At 39.5% G+C, this 24,583-nt stretch overlaps 1 protein-coding gene across 1 annotated transcript in view; it reads right to left on the reverse strand.

Annotated features, from left to right (window-relative positions):
- Positions 1–282: 282 nt before the first annotated feature.
- The window catches only part of Bub1 (BUB1 mitotic checkpoint serine/threonine kinase), a 49,407-nt gene continuing 25,106 nt past the window's right edge, over positions 283–24,583 (reverse strand). Inside the window, exons 17-26 of the mRNA XM_077791853.1 lie at positions 22,741–22,915; positions 21,569–21,656; positions 18,693–18,931; positions 17,606–17,749; positions 8,634–8,749; positions 8,231–8,392; positions 7,898–8,055; positions 7,628–7,802; positions 1,866–1,972; positions 283–532 (exon numbers count right to left, since the gene is read on the reverse strand). Of these exons, the coding sequence (XP_077647979.1) occupies positions 337–532; positions 1,866–1,972; positions 7,628–7,802; positions 7,898–8,055; positions 8,231–8,392; positions 8,634–8,749; positions 17,606–17,749; positions 18,693–18,931; positions 21,569–21,656; positions 22,741–22,915 (1,560 nt within the window). The 3' untranslated portion in view covers positions 283–336. The remainder of the gene's footprint in view (positions 533–1,865; positions 1,973–7,627; positions 7,803–7,897; positions 8,056–8,230; positions 8,393–8,633; positions 8,750–17,605; positions 17,750–18,692; positions 18,932–21,568; positions 21,657–22,740; positions 22,916–24,583) is intronic.

Here is a 24,583-nt window from a genome sequence, read left to right on the forward strand (position 1 = left end):
TCATGAGAATTCTTTTCAAGATCTGAGATTTTTTCCATTGATGGTACTTTGAAGTAATAGGATTAGAATGCATGATTCATAGATAGCAAACAAAAATGCACCATAAAGGACATAAATGTCTGTCTGCCAAGAGGGCCAGCAGGTCTGCCCCATAGGGCTTGCCACTTTGTCTATTCTGCTGGATAATTTAATAAAAATTAAGTCACATGGATGTATTTCATGAACTTTATTTTTAACAAACATTTATATCAACAATACATCTGGAAGAACATCAAGGTTCAAAGAAAGAGAATAGTATTTACAAAATGATTTCTGGGAAAGTGTCTACAGTTAATTTTATTTTCTCAAACGCTTATATTCCAAGAGCAGCACAATGAGCCTATTTCGCAGGGTCTTGATTTTGTTGGAATAGTGCTGTTGAAACAGACTCTTCAGCTTTTGCCTTAGCAAATCCAAAGGTGGAAGGTGATGGCAGTCTGGGATATTCAACATGGTGTGAAAAAACTCATCCCACACGTCCAGATGAGGAAGCCTGCAGAGAGAAAGTACCGGCCACGGATGGAACGCAGCCTGCTCTGGCCCTGACTGCCGCAGGTGGGTAGTGAAACAGAACTCTCACCTAAGAGCACTTGGCCATCAGGAGTGGACACATCCAATCTATCCCACATTAGAGAAATTAAAGTTCCAATTAATTGTCTCAACACACCTGGCTCCCAAAATAGGATTTAAGATAAGCAGTCTTAGCAATAACTCTTCAGTGAAAAAAAATCTATTTTATTTTTTAAAGGCAATCTATCTGTGCTGGGTGTTGTGAGTGCATGGAACCCCAGGGGCTGGGAAGCCTAAGGCAAGAGGATCATGAGTTAGAGGGTGGTCTGGGTAACATAGTGCTACCTCTCCTCATTAAAAAAAAGATCCATTTGCTTTTGGCTCCTGTATCTACCATACTGTCAGCATCTTGTGATCTGGACACGTAGTTCTAAGGAGCCCAACTGCACATGTGCCAGACCAGGTGGACAGGCCGTCCTACTCAGGAGAGAGCTGACTGAAGAGCTCCGGCTACTCTAGTGGTTAAAGTCAACTAGAGGAGCTACAGAGCACAGAAAGATGGCAGCAGGGCCATGCAGAGGACTGGCTTCAGGCTTTCCTTTACACAAGCGGCCAGAGGTGGAGACCTTCTGGATGACCATCTGGTCCTTCCATTATGAGCAAGAGGAAGCATAAAACACTTGTCAGATATAATGGCTCATTATGCAGAATAAGACATAACAGTTACCAAGTTTTCTCCAGGGACTGAACCTAAGCTTCACTATATATGGCACAGGCATTTTATAAAATTACTGCCAATTTTCTTTTTCTGTTTTGGAAGTGGGTAGGGAAGGCCAGGGGAATCGCAGTTGAAATTATTCCCAGAAGGTATATATGCACATAAGATTCCATTTGGCTGCGCACAGAAGATGAGTTCACTTTTCTGTATGTTTTAAATATACCTCAAAAAAGTTAAGAAAGTGTAACTGGACAAGGAACAAGCATGTAACAAATACTTCCTACGAATTTCCTTGGCTTCTTACAGGAAAGATCTGAGGAAGGCAGGATGAGTATTATTTGCATCTCCACACACAAGAAAGCAAGCAAGCACAGCCCTGAGGCTCTGGGACACCTGCCTGGGCGGGATGCCTGTCACCACCCAGGAGCTCCCAGGGGTTCTGTGGGCTACTGGCTAAGTGGGAAGCCCTGTGACCACTCCCTGCCCTGGGCCAGCCTTGTGCTGTACCCACACTGCCTAAGGGATCCCCTTCTGCCAGATGGAACCTGTTACTACCCTAGTTATTCTCTTCCCGCTGTAGCCCGATGCCGACACCTACCTTCTGAAAAGACCTTCAGGCTTCCAGACTCCTCCCTCGTTCTTCACCCTCATGTAGGTCCCCAGCAGCATGCAGTACACAGTGGCTGCCACTCCAAAGTAATCCACCTGGCAAGAAAGCGAGGTCCCATGACTCATGGCGATGCACACATGATCCCATCACCATGTGCTAACATAGGCAGCAAGCTAAGTCACAGGAGTTTATCTTTGAACAATTCTGGAAGTTGATTTCTGGTGGCTGGGGATTCAAGCAGCAGGAATGCTGCTTCTCAGTGAGGTGAGCAAGAGGGATTTCACTAAAATTCAATGCCAGACAGTCCTAGTGACTAATAAGAGACTCAGAAATTCAGGTACACCGAACAGAGACAGCACTGGAGCTGAGCTGGTTGCAGCAGTGGTGGTGGTTCACCAGATGGAGGGAGAATGCAGAGAAATACAACAGGGAGGTGTGCTGTGAGAAAACCTGAAATCAGAAAAGCAGCCTGCACTGAGCTGATGCGGAGGTGATGGAAAGTGCTCTGTGTTTCTCAAACAGCCAAGGGGAGCTGAGGCGGGGAGCCTTGAGCCTCCAGCTGCAGTTCCTGCTGCTGAACAGGGAGAGCAGCGCCAACACTGCCACGCTCTCAGGTGAGCGCCCACCCAGGGTCTAGGCCTAGGGTCTTCCTAGCAGAACGTGAGGGAAATGGACACCAGGATTGTACCCAGGCGGATCCACATCAGAAAAGCGAAGGAGAGCTGAACTCATCTTCTCTGTGCGTCTGGTGCTCACATGACCAGCTGAGGAGGGTCGGGACTCGGAACGGGTGTATGTGAAGACGCCTAGGGATTAAGCCTAGGCAGGCGCGTTCACGGGTGAGAGAGAGAGAGAGAGAGAGAGAGAGAGAGAGAGAGAGAGAGAGAGAAAGAGAGAGAGAGAGAGAGTATGTGTGTGTGTGTGTGGGGTGTGTATGTGGGGTGTGTGTGTGGGGTGTGTATGTGGGGTGTGTGTGTGGAGGAGGGGTGGCTCCCCTTCCTCAAGAGTAGAATTTTTGTGAGGCTCCTGAGATTCAGATCCCTTGACAGAGCTGGGCAACTGCCATGCATTAGCAAATACTACCAAACAAAGTCCCCGAGGCCCTGTTAGATCTAAGCCACTGGGCCCCTCATAGAACTCTGCGGCAGCACCCCTGGAGTACCAGGCCTGTGCAGACAGACTCCAGTTGACAGCTCCCTACCTCCCGCTGGGCCACTCCAACCAGCCGCTCAGGAGCAACACCAAAGGTGTAAGGAGTTAACAATCCCAGGTGCTGCTGGCCCCCTGTGTCATAGCCCAAGAAGAAACAAACACGGGTGGGCACAGCAGTGACCACACATTCTTGTTGACTATTTTGATCACCTCAGTGGAGATGATTCCTTCTTCTTCTTCTCTTTTTTTTTTTTTTTTAATTAAGAATCTTTTCTCTTTTTGGGGAGTGTGTGTGAGAGAGTTCTTGATGTGACAGAGTTCTGATTGGTTCATGGACATACACACATATTTCTTTCTTTCTGTTTTCTTCTCATTTTTAGCATGCTTTTAATGTTATTTTTCCTTGCCTTTTGAGGATTAGGGCTTGGGGTTCGTATATTTCGGTTTTGTTTTCTTTTCATTGGTTTCTTTCTCTCTTCTGCTGACAGTCAAATTCTCTTGTTTTCTTTCTCTTCCTTCCTTAAAACCATCACCTGCTACATCTCGTCTTCTTCCTGTGTTCACTTTTTTGAATTATAAACACTTTCACCTTCCTATCATGTTTTCTTTTCTCTTAATTAACTGTATTTTACCAAATTTAGCACTAATTGGTTATATAACTCCTTTCCCACCATTAATGCTGTTGTAATGATTACTGCTGTGGATGACATAATTGGCACCTGTTGTTTGCTTTATTGCCAGATATAGTTCATGGCTACTTATTTGTTTGGCAATAGACCACACCATTGTTTTTTGTGGTAATTGACATTAAATGTCATAGTAGATATTTATTTTAACAGAAACAGATATCTACTTTAATGCTGTCTGTTGTTTGCATCAGTTGTTACTATTGTTTGTTTTACCCTATTCTGAGAGATGCTGGGAATTCACAGGGTGGAGATTCTGCTGCTGAACTCAACTCGGCGACAAGACAGCACACCTTGCTCCATGCACATGACAAACATCAGCTATACTTTAACACAAAGAATAGAAGAAATAAAAACTCAAACTAATGATCAGGCTCCTAATAGAAATGGCTAGGGGTTGTCCTTCAGGTCCCACTACAGACATCCACTGCTATACCAAAAAGAGAATTAACACAGAGTCTGTGGATACCACATCTACAAGGGTGTCTCAGTCTAGATAACTTGAGGACACTTTGGCAAGTAAAGACTGAGCCCTAAAAAGGCCTACATGTAAGAGTGGCAGAGAAATCCACCCCAACAGATGTAAAAAACCCAACTCAGGAATACAAGAATAATGAAAAAAACAAGATAACATGATATATCCTAAAGTTCATAATTCACCAGCGACTTACTCCAAAGATACTGAAGTGGATGAAATATCAGATAAAGAATTCAAAAGAATGGTTATAAAAATGACCAATGACTTCCAAGAGAACACAGAAAAAACAGAATGAATTAAGGAAATCAGTACAGGATATGAATGAGAAATTCAACAAAGAGAGATAATAAAAAAGAATTAAACAGAAATCTTAGAAATAAAGACATAATAAATCAAATAAACTGTCCAGCTAAAAATCTCTCTAACAGAGTAGAAAATTCTAAGGATAGACTCTTAGAGCTGGAAGACAAAGTGGCTAGTCTTGAACATTCAGATAGTGTTAAAGAAAATACATACTGACATTCAGAATAGACAACATTAAGAGACCAAATTTAAGAATCACTGAAATTGAAGAGGGTTGTGAGAATCAGACTAATAGGATGGATAATCTTCTCAGGGAAATCATTATATTATTATTAATATAATAATTTGGAAATTATTATAACAGAAAAATTTCCAAACCTTGAGAATCAGATGGACATCCAGATATAGGAGGCATTCAGAACCCAAATAGACATGACTGAAAAAGAACCTATCCATGCCATAATATAATTAAAATGACTAACACAGAGAACAAGGATAAAATTGTAAAAGTCTCAAGAAAAAAAAATCAGGTCACATTTAGAGGTAAGCCAATCAGAATCACTTCTAATTTTTTAACAAACTCTAAAAGCCATAAGGTCTTGGAATGATGTGGTCTAAGTTCTGAAAGAAATTAAATGTCAACAAGATTGCTAGAACCAGCAATACTATCCCTCGAAATTGAAAAAGAAATAAAAACCTTCCAAGATAAGCAGAAACTAGAAGAATTCAATATTGCTAAACCAGTAATACAAATACTCCACAGAATAACCAAACCCCAGAGCTCACAATTAAACAAATCTCATTGGAAGGGTAGCTCTAAGCAAAAGAGAAACAGGATCAAATTAAACATTATAAACAAATCAAAATGGCAGGAATTAATAAACATCTCTTTATAATAATATTGAATGTAAATGGTCTTAACTCTTCAATTAAAAGACATAGCTGGCAGAATGGATTAAAAAGCAAGACTCAATTATATGTTGTTTGGAAGAGACACACCTTATAGGCAAAGACAGGCTGAAAGTAAACAACGAAATTGATATACCATGTGCATGGAGCCTGAAAATAAATAGGAGTAGCTACTCTATATCTGACAAAGCAGACTTCAAACCAAAATTAATCGGAAGAGACAAAGAAGGTTCATATTGGTAAAGGGACAATTCAGCAAGAAGATATAACAGTAACAAATATTTATGCTCCAAATTGGGTGCAACTAATTACATAAAAGAGATACTACTCAAAGCCTTAGTAAGACCCCAGTACAGTAACACTGGGTGATCTCAACACAATTCTCTCACCATTAGATAGGTCATCAAGACATAGACTCAGTATAGACTCTTAGAACCTGAAAGATATTATAAATCAAATGGACTGAACAGAGATCTATAGAGTATTTCATCCAACATCAGATGAATATTTTTGACCATGGTTCATGGAACCTCCTCCAAAGTAGATCATATTTTAGGTCACAAAGCACCTCTTAGAAAATAACAACAAAAAAAAAAAATTAAAAATTCTTAAATAAGAATAGTGATAAAACAACAACCTGTGGAATACTATGAAGGCAGTTCTAAGAGGAAAATTTAAAACCAGCCTAATGATATATCTTAAAGCCCTTGAAAAATAAGAATGAACCAATTCCAAAATGTGTAGGAGAAAACAATTAAAATCAGAGCCAAATCAATTAACTTGAGAATTAAAAAAAAAAAAACATTTAGAAAGGATTCATGAAACAAAAATTTGGTCCTTTGAAAAGATAAACAAAATTGATAAGCCCTTAGCCAAATGAACCAAAAGAAAAAAGAGAGAGGACACAAATTCACAAAATTAAAGATAAAAAAAGAGAAATCACCACACATGTCAAGAAATCCAGTGGATCATTAGGGACTATTTTGAAAACTTCTACTCCAATAAATTGTAAAACCTAGAAGAAATGGATACATTTCTAGACAAATATGATCTGCTAAAACTGAATCAAGAGAATATAGAAAACCTAAACCCGCCAATAACTTGTGATGACAAAGAGCAGTAATAAAGTCTTTCAACAAACAAAAGTCCAGGACCAGACAGATTCTCAGCTCAATTCTACCAGACCTTTAAAGAACTAATGCCAATGCTCCTCAAATTATTCTATGAAACAGAAAGGGACAGAACGTTTCCAAATTCATTCTATAAAGCCAGTATCACACTCATACCAAAACCAGATAAAGACACATCAAGGAAAGAAAAGTGCTAATCCTTCCATGGGGAGTCCGTGGCTACTCTCTGAATATACTATAAGACCTTAGGATGGCTGAAAAGAACAGACAGAACTCCTCCCCTTCCCTTGCACTCCAGGAGATGCCAGAACAGCATGTGGTCTGATATACTAGACCTGACTCCCGACCTTTCCCCTCTATCACAGGCTTTTGGAAGCCACAGTCCTCACTTGGTAACCAGGCATCTGGTGTTATTAATCCAGGTTCAAAACTTTACATTTATCCTATTAAGTATTCTTTATATTTGTCATCTGTATTCTAATTTGGTGAAATTTCTGAAGCCTTTTAGGATAATAATGATCCATTTCTAACACTGTTTGAATCAGGTCCTGCACCTGAGTTTCTGTGCCACTCTCACTGTCAGAACCACCTGCCCACTTGCAAGACATGCGGCTGATTCCCCTGGGGGCAGTGGGGTGGGTCTCTCTATTAACCATGGCCATAAAGAAAACCATTTGCTCTGTTTTTATCTCCCAATCCAAGCTGGCTTCATGTGGCAGACTTTCGTTCTGAAGGGTTCACAGATCATTAAATACCTTTCCTAGGGTCAACTCAGAACATATCTGCTTTCCTTCTTGTGAATAATAAGAAAAGTGTACTCTTCAGGAAGAGAATTTCATCCCTCCCTTCCCCTGAGCCTTAAGTCCCATCTCTCCTTTACTACCTTCTCTCTCTTTGAATGCTACAGAGTCAACCCAGGACCTCATGCTTACTGGGCAAGTGCCCTACTTCTAAGCCACGTTCCTGGCCCCCATCTCTTCTTCAACTGGGTCCAAGAGACCAGTTCAAACTAACGAGATTCCAAATTCATTTTGAAAATCTGGTAGGTACAACAGAGGAAAATTTTCCAAACCTCTTACTTTAGGTCCGTACCTGGTAGTTCCATGGTTTGTTACTGAGCATCTCAGTACACTGGAAGCCAGATGTTTGACATTTTGCTGTAAAGGCAGTTCCTTTTGGAAAAAGTTTCATATCTATACTCTGACCCAGGTCAATAAGTGCCAAACCAGTAGACAAATCGCCATCTTCATCGTTCTGTTCCAAAAACCTAGATTAAACACAATTCAGGACAGGAAATGAGCACAAATGACAAAGGGCTGCTAGATGTTCAGGAAAGAACCCTGTTCAGAGGTCCACACTTGCCTGTTTCCCAGTATGAAATTGTCTGGCTTAATGTCTCCGTGAATGATCTCACAGCTGTGGACGTGTTCAATCATGTAGAGCATCCTGATAGCGAAAGAGATGACGAGAGCCTGGGGCATCACTTTTTCGGGGGTATTTTTGTAGAGGTTAATGGCATTCTAGAAACAATGCAAATGGTATCCTGAGTTGGATGAGGATTAATGAAATTTCAAGTCAAGGACTTTGCCCCTGTTTAGCACCCCAACTAAAGCTCTAACCAGAAAATATATGGGTAAGGCACAAACCAGAAATGCACTTAAATTCATATCCATATTATAAAAACAGAACACTTACTAATAGTGTCCCATAGCTGTAGAGATCTCCTACCAAGATGCTCCCATTCTGGAATAAGTGGGCAGAATAGAATTTGATAAACATGTGGTGCACAGCTGGCTTTAGTCTCTCCATCAGCTGGGTACCAATGTAGAATTCCCAGAGGTTGGCAGACTTCTGGACCTACAAGCAAAACCAGGTATGTGTTATTTATATCCAGAGTCACATTCTGGAAAATAGTATCCTAATAAGGGACATGAGAAAGCAATGACATTATGATTTGTTCTGCAGAAAGCAATTCCAGATCCTCATAGTATTGTTTTATTTCTTAATTGCTCAATAAAAACATCACTGTCTTAAAGAAAAAAAAAAAGAGGCTGAAAATCATTTCTCTACAGTTCAAAAATGTATTTGCACCATTTACCTTTAAGACACATTTCTGTTTATTTTTGGTCTCATTCACATCTCCCTGGGTAGCTTCATAGACTTGGGCGAAGGCCCCTTCTCCAACAAGCTGATTGACGTAGACCAGTGAAGAACCTGGGAAGAGATAAATGTGTCAAAATGACAAATGGGCTCAAAATATTAAGGACTTTATCCAAATGAAGAATTTGTAAAATTTTTTTTTGTACTTGAATTGCTTTCATAAATAAAAATGGCCACAGTCGCTTGGGAAATGTTTTACAGGCTTAGATGAAAGGAAGTAAATACCTGCAACAAGAGCCCCCTTACCAAGTTCAGGGCAGCCTGTGGGGGTCACTAAGGTGCGTGGGTTTGGGCACTCAGTGCCTCCCCATCAAGGTTCTCGCATTTTAAAATGAGCAGTACCTGTGCTGCCCATCTTGCAGGCAGATGACAGGAGAAATCCTCCCTGAAGTGATACATAAAGCTTTTTGAAATAAACACGTTTTACAATAGGATAAAAATAAAAAAGACATCTTGATGAGGCTCCAATAGCTGGTGCTGCTCTCCAGGCTTTGCAACGCTGCTCAAGGGTGACAAGAAGAAGAGAGATGCCGGAAGGTCGGCCAAGAAAGGCAAGGGCCCAGTGAACAAATCTGGGGCAATGCTGAAAAGAAGAAGTGGTCCGAAGGCAAAGATCAGGGCAAGCTCAACATCTAGTCTTGTATGACAAAGCTACTTATGACAAACTCTGTAAGGACGTTCCCAACTACGAGCTTCTAAGCACAGCTGGGGTCTTCCAGGGATAAGGACTTGCGGTTCCTTGGCCAGGGCAGCCCTTCAGGAGCTCCTCAGTAAAGGACTTTTCAAACTGGTGTCAAAGCACAGAGCTCAAGTAATTTACACCAGAAATACCGAGATGGAGATGCCCCTGTTGCTGTGCAGATGCACTAGCAGGTCCAAGCAACTGTGCATTTGGAAAAATAAAACTTTATTAAAACAAAACAAAAAAATTAAAATAAAAAGGGCAAAATAAAACTATAGCAACATTTGTAATAGACGATTTAAAATACTTAATTCAACTTTTAATTTTACATAGTTTTTGATTGATAGAAAAGTGGCCAAGAAAGCAGAGTTTCTGCATCCCCTAGCCCACAGGGCTCTTATGTCACAGACAAGGAACCAACCGAGGAGTGCTGCTGCTGACTGAAATCCACACTTGCAGACTCACTAGTTTTTCTGTGTTTCAGGATACATTATATTTAGTCATTCTATCTCCATGGCTACTCCTAGCCTGTGACATGTCTCAGACTTTTCTTGTCTTTTTTTTTTTTTTATAACTGACCTTGATAGTTCCAAAGAGTACTTACTAGTCAGATGTCCTTCAAATTGGGTTTGTTTATATTTTCCTTGTGGTTACACTGGGGTTATTGATTTTGGAGAAAAAGACCATGGTGATGTTGCATTTGATTCTTAAAAATTCTAAAAATAATCCTCCCATTCAAAATCAAATATATATTTTAAAAAAAAGATCTGTGATTTCCAGTCTAGCACATAAGCAGCTTGAAAGCTGTCACTCCACTTTTATGGCAAGAAAGTAACTGAACAACTGAAATTCAACAGCTTTTCTTGGACTATTAAAAAACTGAGATCAGAGGGAAAACTTCTGCACCCAAAGTGGGGAGACGGAGAGGAAGACACAGAGATTCACAGCAGACACCACGCTAGAACTAGCAATGGGAAGGACAGTACTCCTCAGAATATCTAAGAAGATGACTCTCAGTTGTTTGGTGCACGCCTGCAATCTCAGCGACTAAGGAGGCAACTTAGTGAGACCCTGTCTCAAAACAAAAAATTAAAAGGACTGGGATGTGCTCAGTGATAAAATGCCCCTGAGTTTAATCCCTAGTATAAAAAGAAAGTCTCTAGGGAACCTTAAAGGCAACAGGGAAGACAACACAGCTTAACTTCTAGCCAGATAAAGGTTACCCCAAAGCCTAACTATCTCAGTTCCACTTACACAGTCCATCAGGTCTGGCCAGCAACAAAATTGACAAGGCATATTAAAAGACAAAACACAGCTTGAGGAGGCAGAGCAAGCACTGGAAATGGGCAGAGATTTCAGCATTATCAGACCAGGATAGTTTTTAAAACTGTTATCAATGTGCTAAGGATTCTAACAGAAAAAGGAGACAATTTTCAAGAACAAATAGGTCAAATAAGCAGAAAGAAGCAAAAAGAAATGCTAGAAATAAAAAACCCACTCGGTGACAGAAACCAAGAGTGTCTTTTAGTAGACTGTACACGGCCAGGGAAAGAATCAGTGAGCTCCAGGACACCCTAAGAGGAAAACTGAAATGTAAAAAGAAAAGAAAAAAGTGTGAGTTTTCAAAAATTCAAGACCAACACCAAACCACAGATCCTGAAATCTCAGAGAATACCAGGCAGGACAGATAGAAAAACCTACACCTAGGCACATCACAAAGAAAATGCAGAAAATCAAAGACAAAGAAAATTTTGAAAAATGCTACAAAATAGAAATAGCTATAAAAAGAGCTTACTTCCGGAAGAACAAGGATAAGTACATCAGATTTCTCCTTAGAAACCACACAAGCAAGAGTGTGCAGTACAACATTTAAAGGGTTGAAAGAGAAAAACCGCCAGCTAGAATGCTTTACTTCATGAAATTATCCTTCAAAAGTGAAGGGTAAAGACAAGACTTTCTTACACAAAAATGGAGGGAATCTGTCACTGGTAAACGTGCACTGTTCTTCAGAGAGAAGAAAGATAATATAGGCCAGAAACTTAGACTCAAAGAGTGTTAAGTAAAATACTTGATGTTTCTTATTCTAAATTATCTAACAAAAACCCATTGTTCAAAACAATAGTGTCCACCTAGTGGTGGCATACCAGTGGATAAGTGAAACCAACGGCAGCAATGAAAGAAGAGATGGGCAGGAGGGAGGGAATGACACTCCTGCCGCATGGTGTGGGCCCTGCTGTGAGGGGGCGAGGTGCTATTGGAAAGTGGACTTGGACTGGCTCTGAGTGTATATATACTGCACACTCTGCAGAATCCACTTGCAAATGTGACAAAGATAATATTATTGATATGCTGAGAGAGGAGACGCAACAGAGTATGAAATAATTCAAAGCCAAAGAAGGCAGAGAGTGGGGGAAAAAAAACCACAAAGAACAAGTGTAACGACTAGAAAACTAACAAATGAAACATGAGTCCAGCTATATCAATAATCACTCAGAACACCAATGATCTTCACCCACCAATGAAAACACACACACTGAAAGTACAACGACAAATGCAGATTAACAGTTAATAAGATATAGGATGCTAACAGTTATCTCAAGAAAATAGAAATAGCTGTATTAATTCCATACAGCAGATTTCAGAGCAAGGAAAATTAACAGGCATAAAAGGGGGCATTACAGAATGAAAAAGGGGTTAATTCTCCAACAGGACATGCTGTGTATACATCTCATGAAAGAATGTGAAAATATATGAGGCATGCATTGATAGAAATGCAAGTAAAATGGGTGACTTCACTATTACACTTGGAGATTCCTATATCCTTCCATCAGAAATGGACCATTAAGGGGCTCAGGATGTGGCTCAACTGGTAGAGGGCTCACCTGGTATGCGTGAGGCATTGGGTTCAATCCTCAGCACCACATAAAAATAAAAAAAAAATATATTGTGTAAAATATAAATATATTGTCCACCTAAAACTAAAAAATAAACATTAAAAAAGGACTTAGAAAAGAAGAAAGAGTATATAACTAAAAATAACACATTTTAAAAAAGAATTGTTTACAAAAAAGTAAGAATAAAAATAACAAAAAGATATAAAATTAATGATTTAAGGTTCCACCTTAGGAACTTAAGAAAAAAGAACTAATTAAATGTAAACAAAAGAAAATATTATGAAAGAAATCAATAGAGAAAAATAAGAAAACCCCAAAAATTGTGTTTTTGAGAAGATTAATAAAATTGATAAACATCAAGTCAGGTAAGCTAAGAAAAAAAAAAGACACAAATAATGAGAAATGAAAGGCTCATGGACGCTAAAGACATAATAAGAGAGTATTCAGAACATAATGTTCACAAATGAGAAAAACCTAGATGAAATGAACCAATTCCTTGAAAGACAAAATCTATCAAAGCTCATAAAGATAACTAGATAATTGGAATAGTTCTGCATCTATTAAGGAAATTGCATTAATAACTAATAACTTCTAAAGCCGAAAGCACCAGGTTCAGATGCACTCACTGACAGATTCTATCAAATCTGTAAGGAAGAAATTATAGAAATTCTCTATAATCTCTACCAGAAAATAGTGGTAGTGTATACTTCCTAATTCATTCTATGAGGTCAGCATTTCCAGGTTATCAAAACCAGATGGAGATATTATAAGAAACACTACAGACAAATACTTCTCATGAATGTAAAAGTCTTAACAAAACATTAGCAAGTAAAATCCAACAATGTATACAGTAAGTTATATACCACAACTGTCTTAGTCTGATTTCTGCTGCTATAACAGAATATTATGAACTGGATAAATTATAAAGAAAAGAGATTTATTTGGCTCATAGTTCCAAAAGCTGACAAGTCCAAGATTGAGGGGCTAGAACTGGTGAGGATCTTCATGGTCCATCCTAAGATGGTGGGAGCATCACATGGTGAGGGTGAGGAGGGAGATGGCCTGCCAGAACCCCCATTACAACTAACCCACCCAGCAACAATGGCCTCAGTTCAATCGTAAGGGTATGCCTTCATGGCTTAATCAACTCTTAAAGATCCCCCCTCTTAAACTGTGACAATGGCAATTAAACTTAAACATGACATCTGAAGGGGACATTCAAACCATAGCAATGATCCAAGAAACACAAGGATAGTTCAACATCTGAAAATCAGTTAACCTGACCCATCATACCAACAGGCTAAGAATAATCACATAATATAATCACATGATCATATTAACATATGCAGGAAAAACATTTGATAAAATCCAACATCCGTTCATATCAATTCTGAGCAAACTAGCAACAGAGAAACTTCAACTTGATAAAGAACATGTACAAAACCTATAGCCAGCATCAGACCTGATGGTGATACACTACATAGATGCAGCCCCAAGATCAGGAATGAGGTGAGGATGTCTCTTATCATTTCTATTCAGCATTGTACTAGAATTCCCACCTAGTGCAATAAGACATTTATTTATTTAATTTTTTTTAAAAGAAAGAGTGTGAGAGTGAGAGACAGAGAGAGAATTTTTAATATTTATTTATTTTTTTTAGTTTTTCGGTGGACACAACATCTTTGTTTGTATGTGGTGCTGAGGATTGAACCCGGGTCGCACGCATGCCAGGTGAGCGCGTTACCGCTTGAGCCACATCCCCAGCCCAGCAATAAGACATTTAAAAAAAATAAGTATACAGATTGGAAAAGGAAGAAATAAAACTATCTTTCTTTACAGATGACAGGACTATCTAAAGAATCAACAGTAACATGGGGCTGGGGATGTGGCTCAAGAGGTAGCGCGTTCGCCTGGCATGCGTGCGACCCGGGTTCGATCCTCAGCACCACATACCGACAAAGATGTTGTGTCCGCCGAGAACTAAAAAATAAATATTAAAAATTCTCTCTCTCCTCTCTCACTCTCTCTTTAAAAAAAAAAAAAAAAACATTAAAAAAAAAAAAAAAAGAATCAACAGTAACAAAATCTCCTGGAACTATTAGTGGATACAGAAAGCTTATAGGACACAAAGCAGATTTATAAAATACAATTATTTCCCTATGTTCCTGAAATACACAATTAGAATGAGAAATTTAAAAACAAAGAATACTTAGGTAATAATATATATTATGTACCAGATCTATATGAGAAAATCTAAACTCTGATGAAAGATCAAAGGAGATTTAATTGGAGAGATTTCCATGTACAGGGATAAGATTCAATTTTGTCAAGATGTCATCTCTTCCCAACTTGACTAAATGCAATCTCAATAAAAATCTAGAAGTTATTTTGTGAACACCAACAAACTGATTCTAAAGTTTATATGGAAAGGCAAAAGACCCAGAAAGTCAACACAATATTGAGATGGAAGAAGGAAGTAAAGGGCTGACTTCATCCCACTCTGAGACTGACCATAACCCTGTGGTGCTGGCAAGAGACAAGCAAACCCATGGAAAAGAGCTGAGTCCAGAACAGAACCACACAGACTTAGAACTGCTCTTGGGCAAAGGATCAAACATGAGAAACAGTGTCTTCAGTAAGTGGTGCCAAGCATTCAGACATGCACAAATGACAATGAACCTAGACACACACCTTATACCTTGCACAAAGGTTAACTCAAAATGGAGCATAGACCAAAATGGAAAAAATAAAACTATAAAACTTCTAGAAAAGAATACAGAAGACTATTTAAGTTTCCACTGGTGCAATGAGTTTTTCGATGTAACACCAAAAGCATGACCTGTAGGGGGAAAAAACCCTGATAAACTGGACTTCATTAATATTAAAACTTCTATGCTTTAAAAGACACAATTTAAAAAAAAAATAGACAAACCAGACTGGGAGAAAATCTTTGCAAAACAAGTACCTAATAAAGAACTGCTATCTAAACTATTTGAGAAATTCTTGATATTTAACAATATGACAATTAAAAAATGGGTAAAAGATCTGAACACATAGCTCATTAAAAGTATGCAGACAGCAAGTAAACACATGAAAAAATGTTCACTCTCACTGTTGAACTTCACTGTTGTCACCCTGAAATAGTGAGACACTATTGCACACCTACCAGAAGGGTAAAAACAACAGCAAAAGCTGCGAGGGTGTAGCAGGGAGTTCTTGCTCATTGCTGATAAAGACACAGATGGTATGGCCACACTAGCAGAGCTTAGCACTTTCTCATATAAGCAAACACTCAGCCCTCTGTATATGAGGATCCAAATCTATAAACTTTTTTTTTTTTTTAAAGAGAGAGAGAGAGAGAGAGAATTTTTTTAAATATTTATTTTAGTTTTCGGCGGACACAACATCTTTGTTTATATGTGGTGCTGAGGATTGAACCTGGGCCGCAGGCGTGCCAGGCGAGCGAGCTACCGCTTGAGCCACATCCCCAGCCCCCAAATCTATAAACTTAACCAACAATAGATTGAATATGTACAAATATTTTAAAATCATTATTCCTTAAATAATAGAGCATATCAACTACTTACTCTGTACAAAATATTGTAAGTAACCTCAAAATTATTTAAAGTATATGTTAAGTTATATGCACGGCTACCCATTTTATATGAGAAACTTGAGCATCATGGACTTTGGCACCCACTGGGTTCCTAGAGCTAGCCTGTGCAGACCTGAGGGATGAGTGTATATTCATGCCTCGAAATCCAACAATCACACTCCTTGGTATTTACTTGAATGGGTTAAAAATACGTCCATAGAAAAACCTGCATACAATGTTTAAAGCAACTTTATTCATAATTGCCAAAAGGTGGAAGCAACGAGGTGGCCTTTAGTAGGTAAATGGGTAAATGAGCTGTGTGGTACAGGGCCATCCAGACGGTGGGGACTATTCAGTGATTCAAAGAAAGCTAGCAAGCCATGAAAAGGCAAAGAGGAGCCTTAAATTCTGTTGCTAAGTGTCAGGAAATGGCCTGATGGGCTACAAACTATAATTTCAAACACATGACATTCTAGAAAAGGCCAACTGTGGAATAAAGGGCCCAGTCAGTGTCTGCCAGGGCTTCTGGGGTACAGAGGAAGGGGAGAAGGGCAAAGCACAGGAGACTCAAGGCAGGCCAATTATTCTGAAGTGCCCTGCAGCGAGGAGATCTGCCAAGCGTTCCAAACCCCAGAACGCACAGTACAGGGAACCTCGAAGGAAATCGTGGACTTTGGCCACATACCGGTACTGGCTCATCACTGTCACAATCAGCAGGCACACTTATTCAAGACACTAACAGAGGATCTGGGTGAGGGGCAGGGAGGTGGGCATGGGGAACTCTGATGGCCCCTCAATTGTTCTGAAGGCCTACGGCGGCTCTATGTGTGAAAAGCCTTGCTCTCGTGTTATCCACACCCACCCACTTTCCCACTCCCACTAAGCCAACCATTTTAGTTTTGAGTATTCTTCAAGAGTTTTCCAGAAATATTATCAAATGAGTATATAATACTATCCCTCTTCTTAAGAAACATGTAACACACACTGTCCATACAGAATTAGTTTCCATTCTGCCAGTGTGGTGGTGCATGTTGTAATCCCATCTACTTAGGAGGATGAGGCAGGGGGATCACAAGTTTGACACTGGATTGAGCAATGTAGGGAGACGTTGTCTCAAGATAAAATAAAAAAGGCCAAAGATGTAGCTCAGTAGTAGTCCTTGCATAGCACGTGTGAGGTCCTGGGTTCAAGCACCAGTACTAAAAAAATAAATAAATAAATAACCAAGTTTCCATTTGGATGATAAAAACTTATAATAAGACGGTGGTGACAGTTGCACATGTGCTTGTCATCAACGTCCTTAGTGCCTCAGTATATTGAAAAGTGGTCAGAATGGCAAAAAAAAAAAAAAAAAAAATCCTCATTTTGTTATCAATGCCTGTTTTTGACTATAAAATCTGCAAGAAATTCTTAAATAGTCTAACTGCATTTTTAAAATTTTGCAGTTCTAGAGATCAAACCCATAGCCTCACACATGCCAGGTTAGTGCTCTGCTGCTGAGCTGCCCCAGCCTAAGCACGTGCATTTTTACTTTGATAGAGATCTCTGAGTTAAATGTGTTCCAGTCCAACAGCACTCATGGTTCTATAGCCATGGATTAACAAGATTTCTCAATACTGTAGCTGTAACTCTTTACTGGGGCTGGGGGACAGGAGGAGAATCTCACATACACATGAATCACCATCAACGTTCCATGGATGAACAAGAATTCAAAGTTATATCACCCATAAAGTTCTTACCCAATTGAAATTCAGTCTTGGGCTTGATGGACGGAAGTTTACACTGCCACTCAAAAGTATTTGGATAGGAACTCACTGGTTTAGGAAGCCCAGATAGAAGTTTGAGAATCAACTTATCATCCCACGGATTCTCAATAGTGAAGTCTTAAAGGAATAGGAATAAGAAAAGAAACATGAGTTCAGTATTCAAAGATTTTACTTAATAAATTTTAGATAAAGCAAGTGGAGACATTCATTCATTAATTAAGCTTTCAAAAGTGTCATCCTTTATAGAGCATTGATTCAAGTAATAGAGAATTGTTTCCAAAAGTCAGAACTGGGAGTTGTGCAGTTGACCATCTGCCATTTTGGATTTGAAAGTTTAAATCAACATTCAGGGTGACAAAGGGATATCAGCTGCATCTCACTCCGCTCACCTAAAATGCTAGGTCCTGCCTTTAGCAGTTATGGCTGCACATTTAAGGCACAGATGGGGTAGGTTAGTGACCTCAAATGTGCTCAGACAGATACACAGTCTTTAACTGCTTTCCCACTTACACCCACAAAACACAATTTGCACATGAGTTGTACTTTGGTCCAAGATAGAAAACAATTTCTAAAGGGAAGACGAAGGTTTCTCTCCAACTTAGAATAATAATGTATTCTTATTAGTGGCAATTATGAAAGGACTGCTAGGGTAGAACCTAGCCTTGTCCCCTAGCCACTCCATCTCTGGTCCATATTCTCTACCAGTAGGTGAGACTGTCTGGGTGACAAGGGGTGGTAGGAGGGATCTCTTTAATCTTGACCCTCTGTTGACTTTTCTGTAAAGTGGGGAAAACAGCATTAGATTAAATGCCTGACACACAGTAGGCCCTTGAATTCCAATTCCCTCTTCCAACAGCACTTAACTTGAAATCTAAAATTAAAATGGATCGATTTGCCCTTCAAGTACATTCCTGCTGGACTGCACTTCAGTACAGTGAGAAGTGTCTGACTGTAGGTTCTACTCAGTGGCACACCGGTCCCCCTCTGAGTTCTTCCACAGAACAGCTCTTCCTATGCTGTGGTCCTAATGGCATGACTAAGCCTGAGCCTCTGGGCACACCTGGAGCACTGACATCCCCATGGGGACCCGTCTGCATCCGGTCTTCTTGGGGCCTGGCACTGGCATTGAATGGGTCCTCCACAACGGCTCGGTCAGTGTCTGTGAGTTTACAAGCTTCAAGGCCCCGAACAGCTTCCTGGGTGAGTGCAGCACCCGGGGCAGGCCGGCTGAAATGGTGCAAGGATGCCAAAGAGAGGTCTCTGGGGCATGTGCCTTCTGGGCTCTTCTCTTGAATTGAACTGGATGTGGAGAAAATCATAGAGAAAATAAAAACACCCTATTATTAGAAGCCTAATGGACTTGATCACACAAAAGTTCTGCAACAGAGTTTCCTTTTCATTCTAGGAATGTCACTTCAAAATTGCTGCACAGCCTGAGTTGATTAAATCATTTTCTTACACAACTATAGGCAAATACAAAGCTAGTCCAATATTAATAGAAATAAAAATCAAAGACATGATGATATACTAGATAAATGGGGGTGGTGATACGCTTGGTATTATTTAGCAGGGAATGTCGGGAGAAAGGGTATCTCAGCAGCACTGCTATGATCAAGACTGGATATCTAACTTCGTTCTAAAAATGACTTCATTTATAACATTCAGACAACAAAAAAATGTCAACCACAATCTAACAAAATCCTACACATTTCCATACATATGGGTGTGTGTATATACATGCATACACAGCTGATTCCCATTCATAGGTTTCAGATTTGTGAATGCACCTATGTGTTAAAATTTACTTAAACATCCAGATCAACATTCATATAATTTTCAGTCATTTGCAGACTTTAGAGAAATGAAAAATCTGGGTGCGTGTTCCCAGGCCAGGTGGAGCAAGGTGAAGCCTACAGCTTATGCTCCTCACTGCCCTGCTTGGAGTCTAATGCCTTGGTTTTTGCATTTCTGTGTTTTTTGGTTGGGATTTCAGGTGTTTTGCTGAAGTGTGTCTATTGTTCCTAAGCATAGAAGGCTCTGAGATGCCTTACAGAGAAAACAGGTAAGCCTCATCCAGGCACAAGTGGAATGTAAGTCATGAGTAATATGTATTAAATAAGGTGACTTTAAACAAACATGGCAACAGAGACCCACAGGATAAGCATGTATTTCCCCTGGACAAGTGTCCAGTATACACTACAAGGAACAATGAGAATCAATCGTGTATATCTACACCCACATTTAACCCTTACATCTATACATATACATCACAAATAAATATGTCCCTTTCTCAACTGCAACAATTTCTTAGTGTTCCCTAGTTTCCCAAGACCATGATAGTTCAAATAGTACTGGCCACTATTTGGCTTCTCAAATAGACACTAGGGGAACCTTACCTGTACATTGAAAAATTGTTTCCATACCTTATACTACCGATACTAGTAACATGGGTATCCAAATTACTGTCAATGCATAAATGATTAACAAAATCTTTCTCTCTTGTCCATAAGAATCTGAGTCTGTTAACTGTTAGCTCTTTTCCCCTAAAAACCTACTCTGTCACCATTGGTTATGGTTAAAAATAACCCTCACTGGTTAACTGTATCTAGAGTAGAATTACAAATATCTGCTAGGAACCCATAGTTTCAGTTATTCATTTTTCAGAAAAAGAAATGAATTAGCATAAGCATGCAGAAAATGGTTAACTCACCAATAATAAAATAATGCAAATTCAATAAATTTTGGTTTTTAATTGAAATTGTGCCCAGTGGGTTTTCTCATGGGCACCCTGGGACCTGATGGAGGTGTTGCATAAGGCTCTTAAGCGAGGCTCCTGCACTTGGTTCATGTGAGCCTTGCTTCCTTGCAACTGAACTGTCACACGGGGCCAAAGACAACAGTTCCTTGGGTAGGATGCACCCAGCCAGCAACTGGGATTTCTGCCCTATGTACTTCTAAGTTAATCTTACATCAAGGATGGCTTATGGCATTCTTGTGAGTCAAAGGTCTGGCTGGGCTTAGCCACTCCTGATGGCTCTTGTTATCAAAAACCTCATTCAACTGTGACCCAAATAAACAAATGATTAGATAAAAGATGTGAACAGAAATGACTTAAGAAATAAAATAAATGAACCTAAACATATAGAAAGTGATTAACATCAATAATAAAATTAATGCAAATTCAATATATTTTTGCTTTTTAATTGAACTTGTGCCTTGTGGGTTTCTAATAAGAGGCAGTGAGAAGAAGGGGTCAGCACTCAGACAAATACAGGTTCACACTCCAATTCTGTAAATTTGCAGCCTTATGACTTTAAGTCAATAATTTATCTGAGACCCAATTTCCTTATCTATAATGGAAAAAGAAAGAATAGTCCCCACAACTCAGTTATTATAAGGACTAAGTGAAAGACAGAGTCCAGGAAAAGCGTAAGTACTGTGTCTAGAGTAAAATAGTTACCCAGAAGATGGCAGCTTTGGTTAGGATCTCTGAGGTTTACAGCCTGCGCAGACATGGTGGGGTTTACGGTGCCGAGTCTGCCTTTACTGCTTATTCCTTAGGAGGCTTAAGTACCCTCTCTTCTCTTAAAAGGAAGTCATCAATTTTCTCAATTTTACTGGGTATGAAAAGCAATTCTGTGTTTGCCGAGTTCTGCAACAGTCTTCACATGGCAGGGTCTCTTTTTGGTAAAAGGCTTTCCAGTTCTAATCCCCAAATGAGTATAAGTCAATTGCAGACTCGGTCACCCTAGCTGCTTCTCTCACTGTCCTGATACCAAGAGAGGGGCTCATTACTGGGCTTAGAGGACCTTCTGACTAAAAGCTGCCAATTGATAAGCACTTTAAGAGTTGTTCAGGATGGGATTAGGTATTCTCTTACATCTGGAAAAGGAAAGCTCAAGTGGAAATGCAGAGAAGGGCACAACTGCAAGTTACCTGAACTTTCTGTCTCTCAAGGGCTCCACCACATTCTCAACACAAGAACTCAAGGGGACATGGGTACACTGCGTTGCTATCATGTTTTCTGAAATACACAAAAACGAGAGACACAAACATTTCATGCATGTATATGCACGCGCATACCATTTGACATGGTTACAATTCTAGAATTCCTTTATATGATGACTTTCATTATAATTTCAAAATAGTGTTCCATGGCAAAGTGCGATAAGGTGCGGAAAATCAAGATCACTCAACCCTCTCGTACAGGGGAGCACTTCAGTTTTGACATCTGATCTATAATGATCCTTCAAGAACAAAGAGTCCAGAGAGCAGCAGGTCCACTCCAGACAGGATGACCACACAGGTGGTCACTGGCATGGGTGACAGGTCACAGCCAGGTTCAGGAGATTAGTGAAGTGAAATTCCTTGGCAGTTATTTCATTATTGCTTTTAAGAAGTACCAGCAGTGACAGAGTTTGGCTGGTAAATTGGTAGTCACTGAAATGGTACCGAAGTCCCAGATCTCACAGTATGCATACTGTAGGTTGGTAATAAAAAACTAATAATTATCTGTGCTCAATGTAATGCCACATATCAGGGTTCAATTCAGAGATATATATCTCTTTTATATAGGGTGCTATATTTGGGATGCAGTAGAAATAAAAGACTATTTGTGAGTTTTGTCATTATTCCCTTGAAGCAAAACACTAAAAAACAAAATTATTTTATGTGTAATGTACCCTTGGCTGCATGTCTGAAATAATAAAAATTTATAGAAATGTATCAAGGACCAAAATTGGCTATTTTTTTATTCGTTAAAAACCATGTTTAGTATTTTTAGCATTCAAATAATTATCTGTAGTGCTCCCCTCTTGACTTTTGAAAAACATAATCATACTCCTGTACAAATGGTTTAGACTTTGTATATTTGCCTTTATATGCTTCTATAAGTTTCCCCCATTTCTACCTATGATCTGTTATTAAATTTTCAAAATATGTGGACTTTATGAAGTTAGTATGCCAAAGAAAAAAACAATTAATGGATTCCAAGCCCCTTTATGGTTTTTGAACGTCCCCCTTAGAATTGTCAAGAACACTATAATACTAATGAACCGACTAATACTAATGTTTGTAGAAGACAGACACTGAAAAAGTATGTCGCATACCTTTATCTTCCAGATTGTTCACTGCGTCTGCTGGAAGCTTGTGGAAGGGGGTAGATGCAAGCTGGGCAGCAGAGGTGAAGTCCCCTGTGCTCTTAGGACTGGGTGCCAGGGTTCTGTTGCAGCGAATACCCCAGATGGTTGAATCATCCAAAAACTCTTCAGAATGGGGCACTTCCTACAACAAAGGAGGAGCTGAAAAATAATCGCCATCTTCTTGTTTTGTCTGTGAAATTTAAGACATTAAGACTTCAAGCTGGGTGCAGTGGTACAGAATGTATCCCTGCCATTCAGGAGGCTGAAGTGAGAGGATCACGTGAAGTTTGAGACCAGTCTGAGCACCACAGTGAGATTTTGTCCCCAAAAAACATTTTACCCCTCATCTTTAATACATCTCAGTGGAACTACAACACAAGGGTCACATTTTTTATTTTAATTCTACATTTTTCTTTAAATTTGAAAAAAAAATTCCAGGTTTATAGAAAGATTACAAAGGTAGCACAGTCTCATATAACCTTCATTAAGCTCCCACTAATGTCAATTTCTTCTAGATCCTCGCACATTTCAAAAAGTTAAACACCACTTGTAGCTATCAGTCCTTATCCGGATTTCACAAGTCCCCTCCAATATCCCTTGGCTGTCCCAGATCCAGTCCAGGATGGCATGTGTGTGCCACTGTCCTGTTGACTTTGTTTCCTCTAGTTTATGACCATCTATCAGTCCTTCCTACTCTTTCCTTGCACTGAAATTTGTGAACACTAGTCAGGAACTGTGCAGAATGTCCCCCTAATTTGGGCTCGTTTTCTCACACGTGGACTAGAATTATAGGTTTTGGGGAAAACTTGGGGTAAAGGACCTTCTCATTATACAGTGGGGATGCATGCTAGTTAGCCACAAGGCTTGTTCCTGGTGAGGTTAAACCCAATCACTGAGAAGGCATCTGTGAGGTTTCCTCACAGGAAACCATTCTTCCCATTCTCTATTTGTTAGAGAATGGGAAAAATGTCTTACCCAAACTCAAGGGAGGTAAATTAAACTCCACCTTCTAGGATGTCATTAAAGCATTTGTGGACAAATGTTAAACCACCACAGAATCAACAGTGGTGAGATATTTGGAGGCTCCAGAAGTACCTGTTTCTTCCTGAAGTTTTACTCACCAATGTCTGTTCCTTAGTGGATCTTGCCTATAGCATTTATTTCATTGGGACTCTAATGATGCCTTCCACATCACTTGGAATTCTTCTCTAAGGAAGAATCATCCTTTGCTCCCTTTTATTTATATCAATATCTGTTTTATTTCTTGGGTTATAATTCAATATTACTTTATTCTACTTATTGTTCAAATTTTTCTAGGTTTAGCCATTGGCTCATTCAGGTTGGCATCTATATTCTTTTGATATGCCACATCTTTCTTGGTTTTCTTATAGGAAAAAACAACCCAAAATTCTTCCTTAATTTTCTAGCACAATATGCTTCTGACTTATCTTGTATTTTTCTTGCCCCAGCCCCTAGAATCAGGCACTTCTCCAAGAACAGAATTACGGGTCAAGTTTTTTAGAGTCTGTAGGGAAAGACAAATTGCTGAGTCAGGTCCATAGCTCATGACCCCCTTTGGTTGCCCTTACAATGCCACCCATGGTTTTTATTTTTTTAATTTGTTTAGATATGCATGACAGTAGACCGTATTTTGACATATTATACATACATGGTGTATGTATAGGATTCCATTCCTGTGGTTGTTCATGATGTGGAGTTATACTGGTTGTGTATTCATATATGAACATAGAAAAGTTATGTCGGATTCATTCTGTTGTCTTCCCTACTTCCATCCCTTCCCTTCATTCCT

Source organism: Urocitellus parryii, chromosome 12 (assembly GCF_045843805.1).
Source record: "Urocitellus parryii isolate mUroPar1 chromosome 12, mUroPar1.hap1, whole genome shotgun sequence".
Taxonomy (NCBI): Eukaryota; Metazoa; Chordata; class Mammalia; order Rodentia; family Sciuridae; genus Urocitellus; species Urocitellus parryii.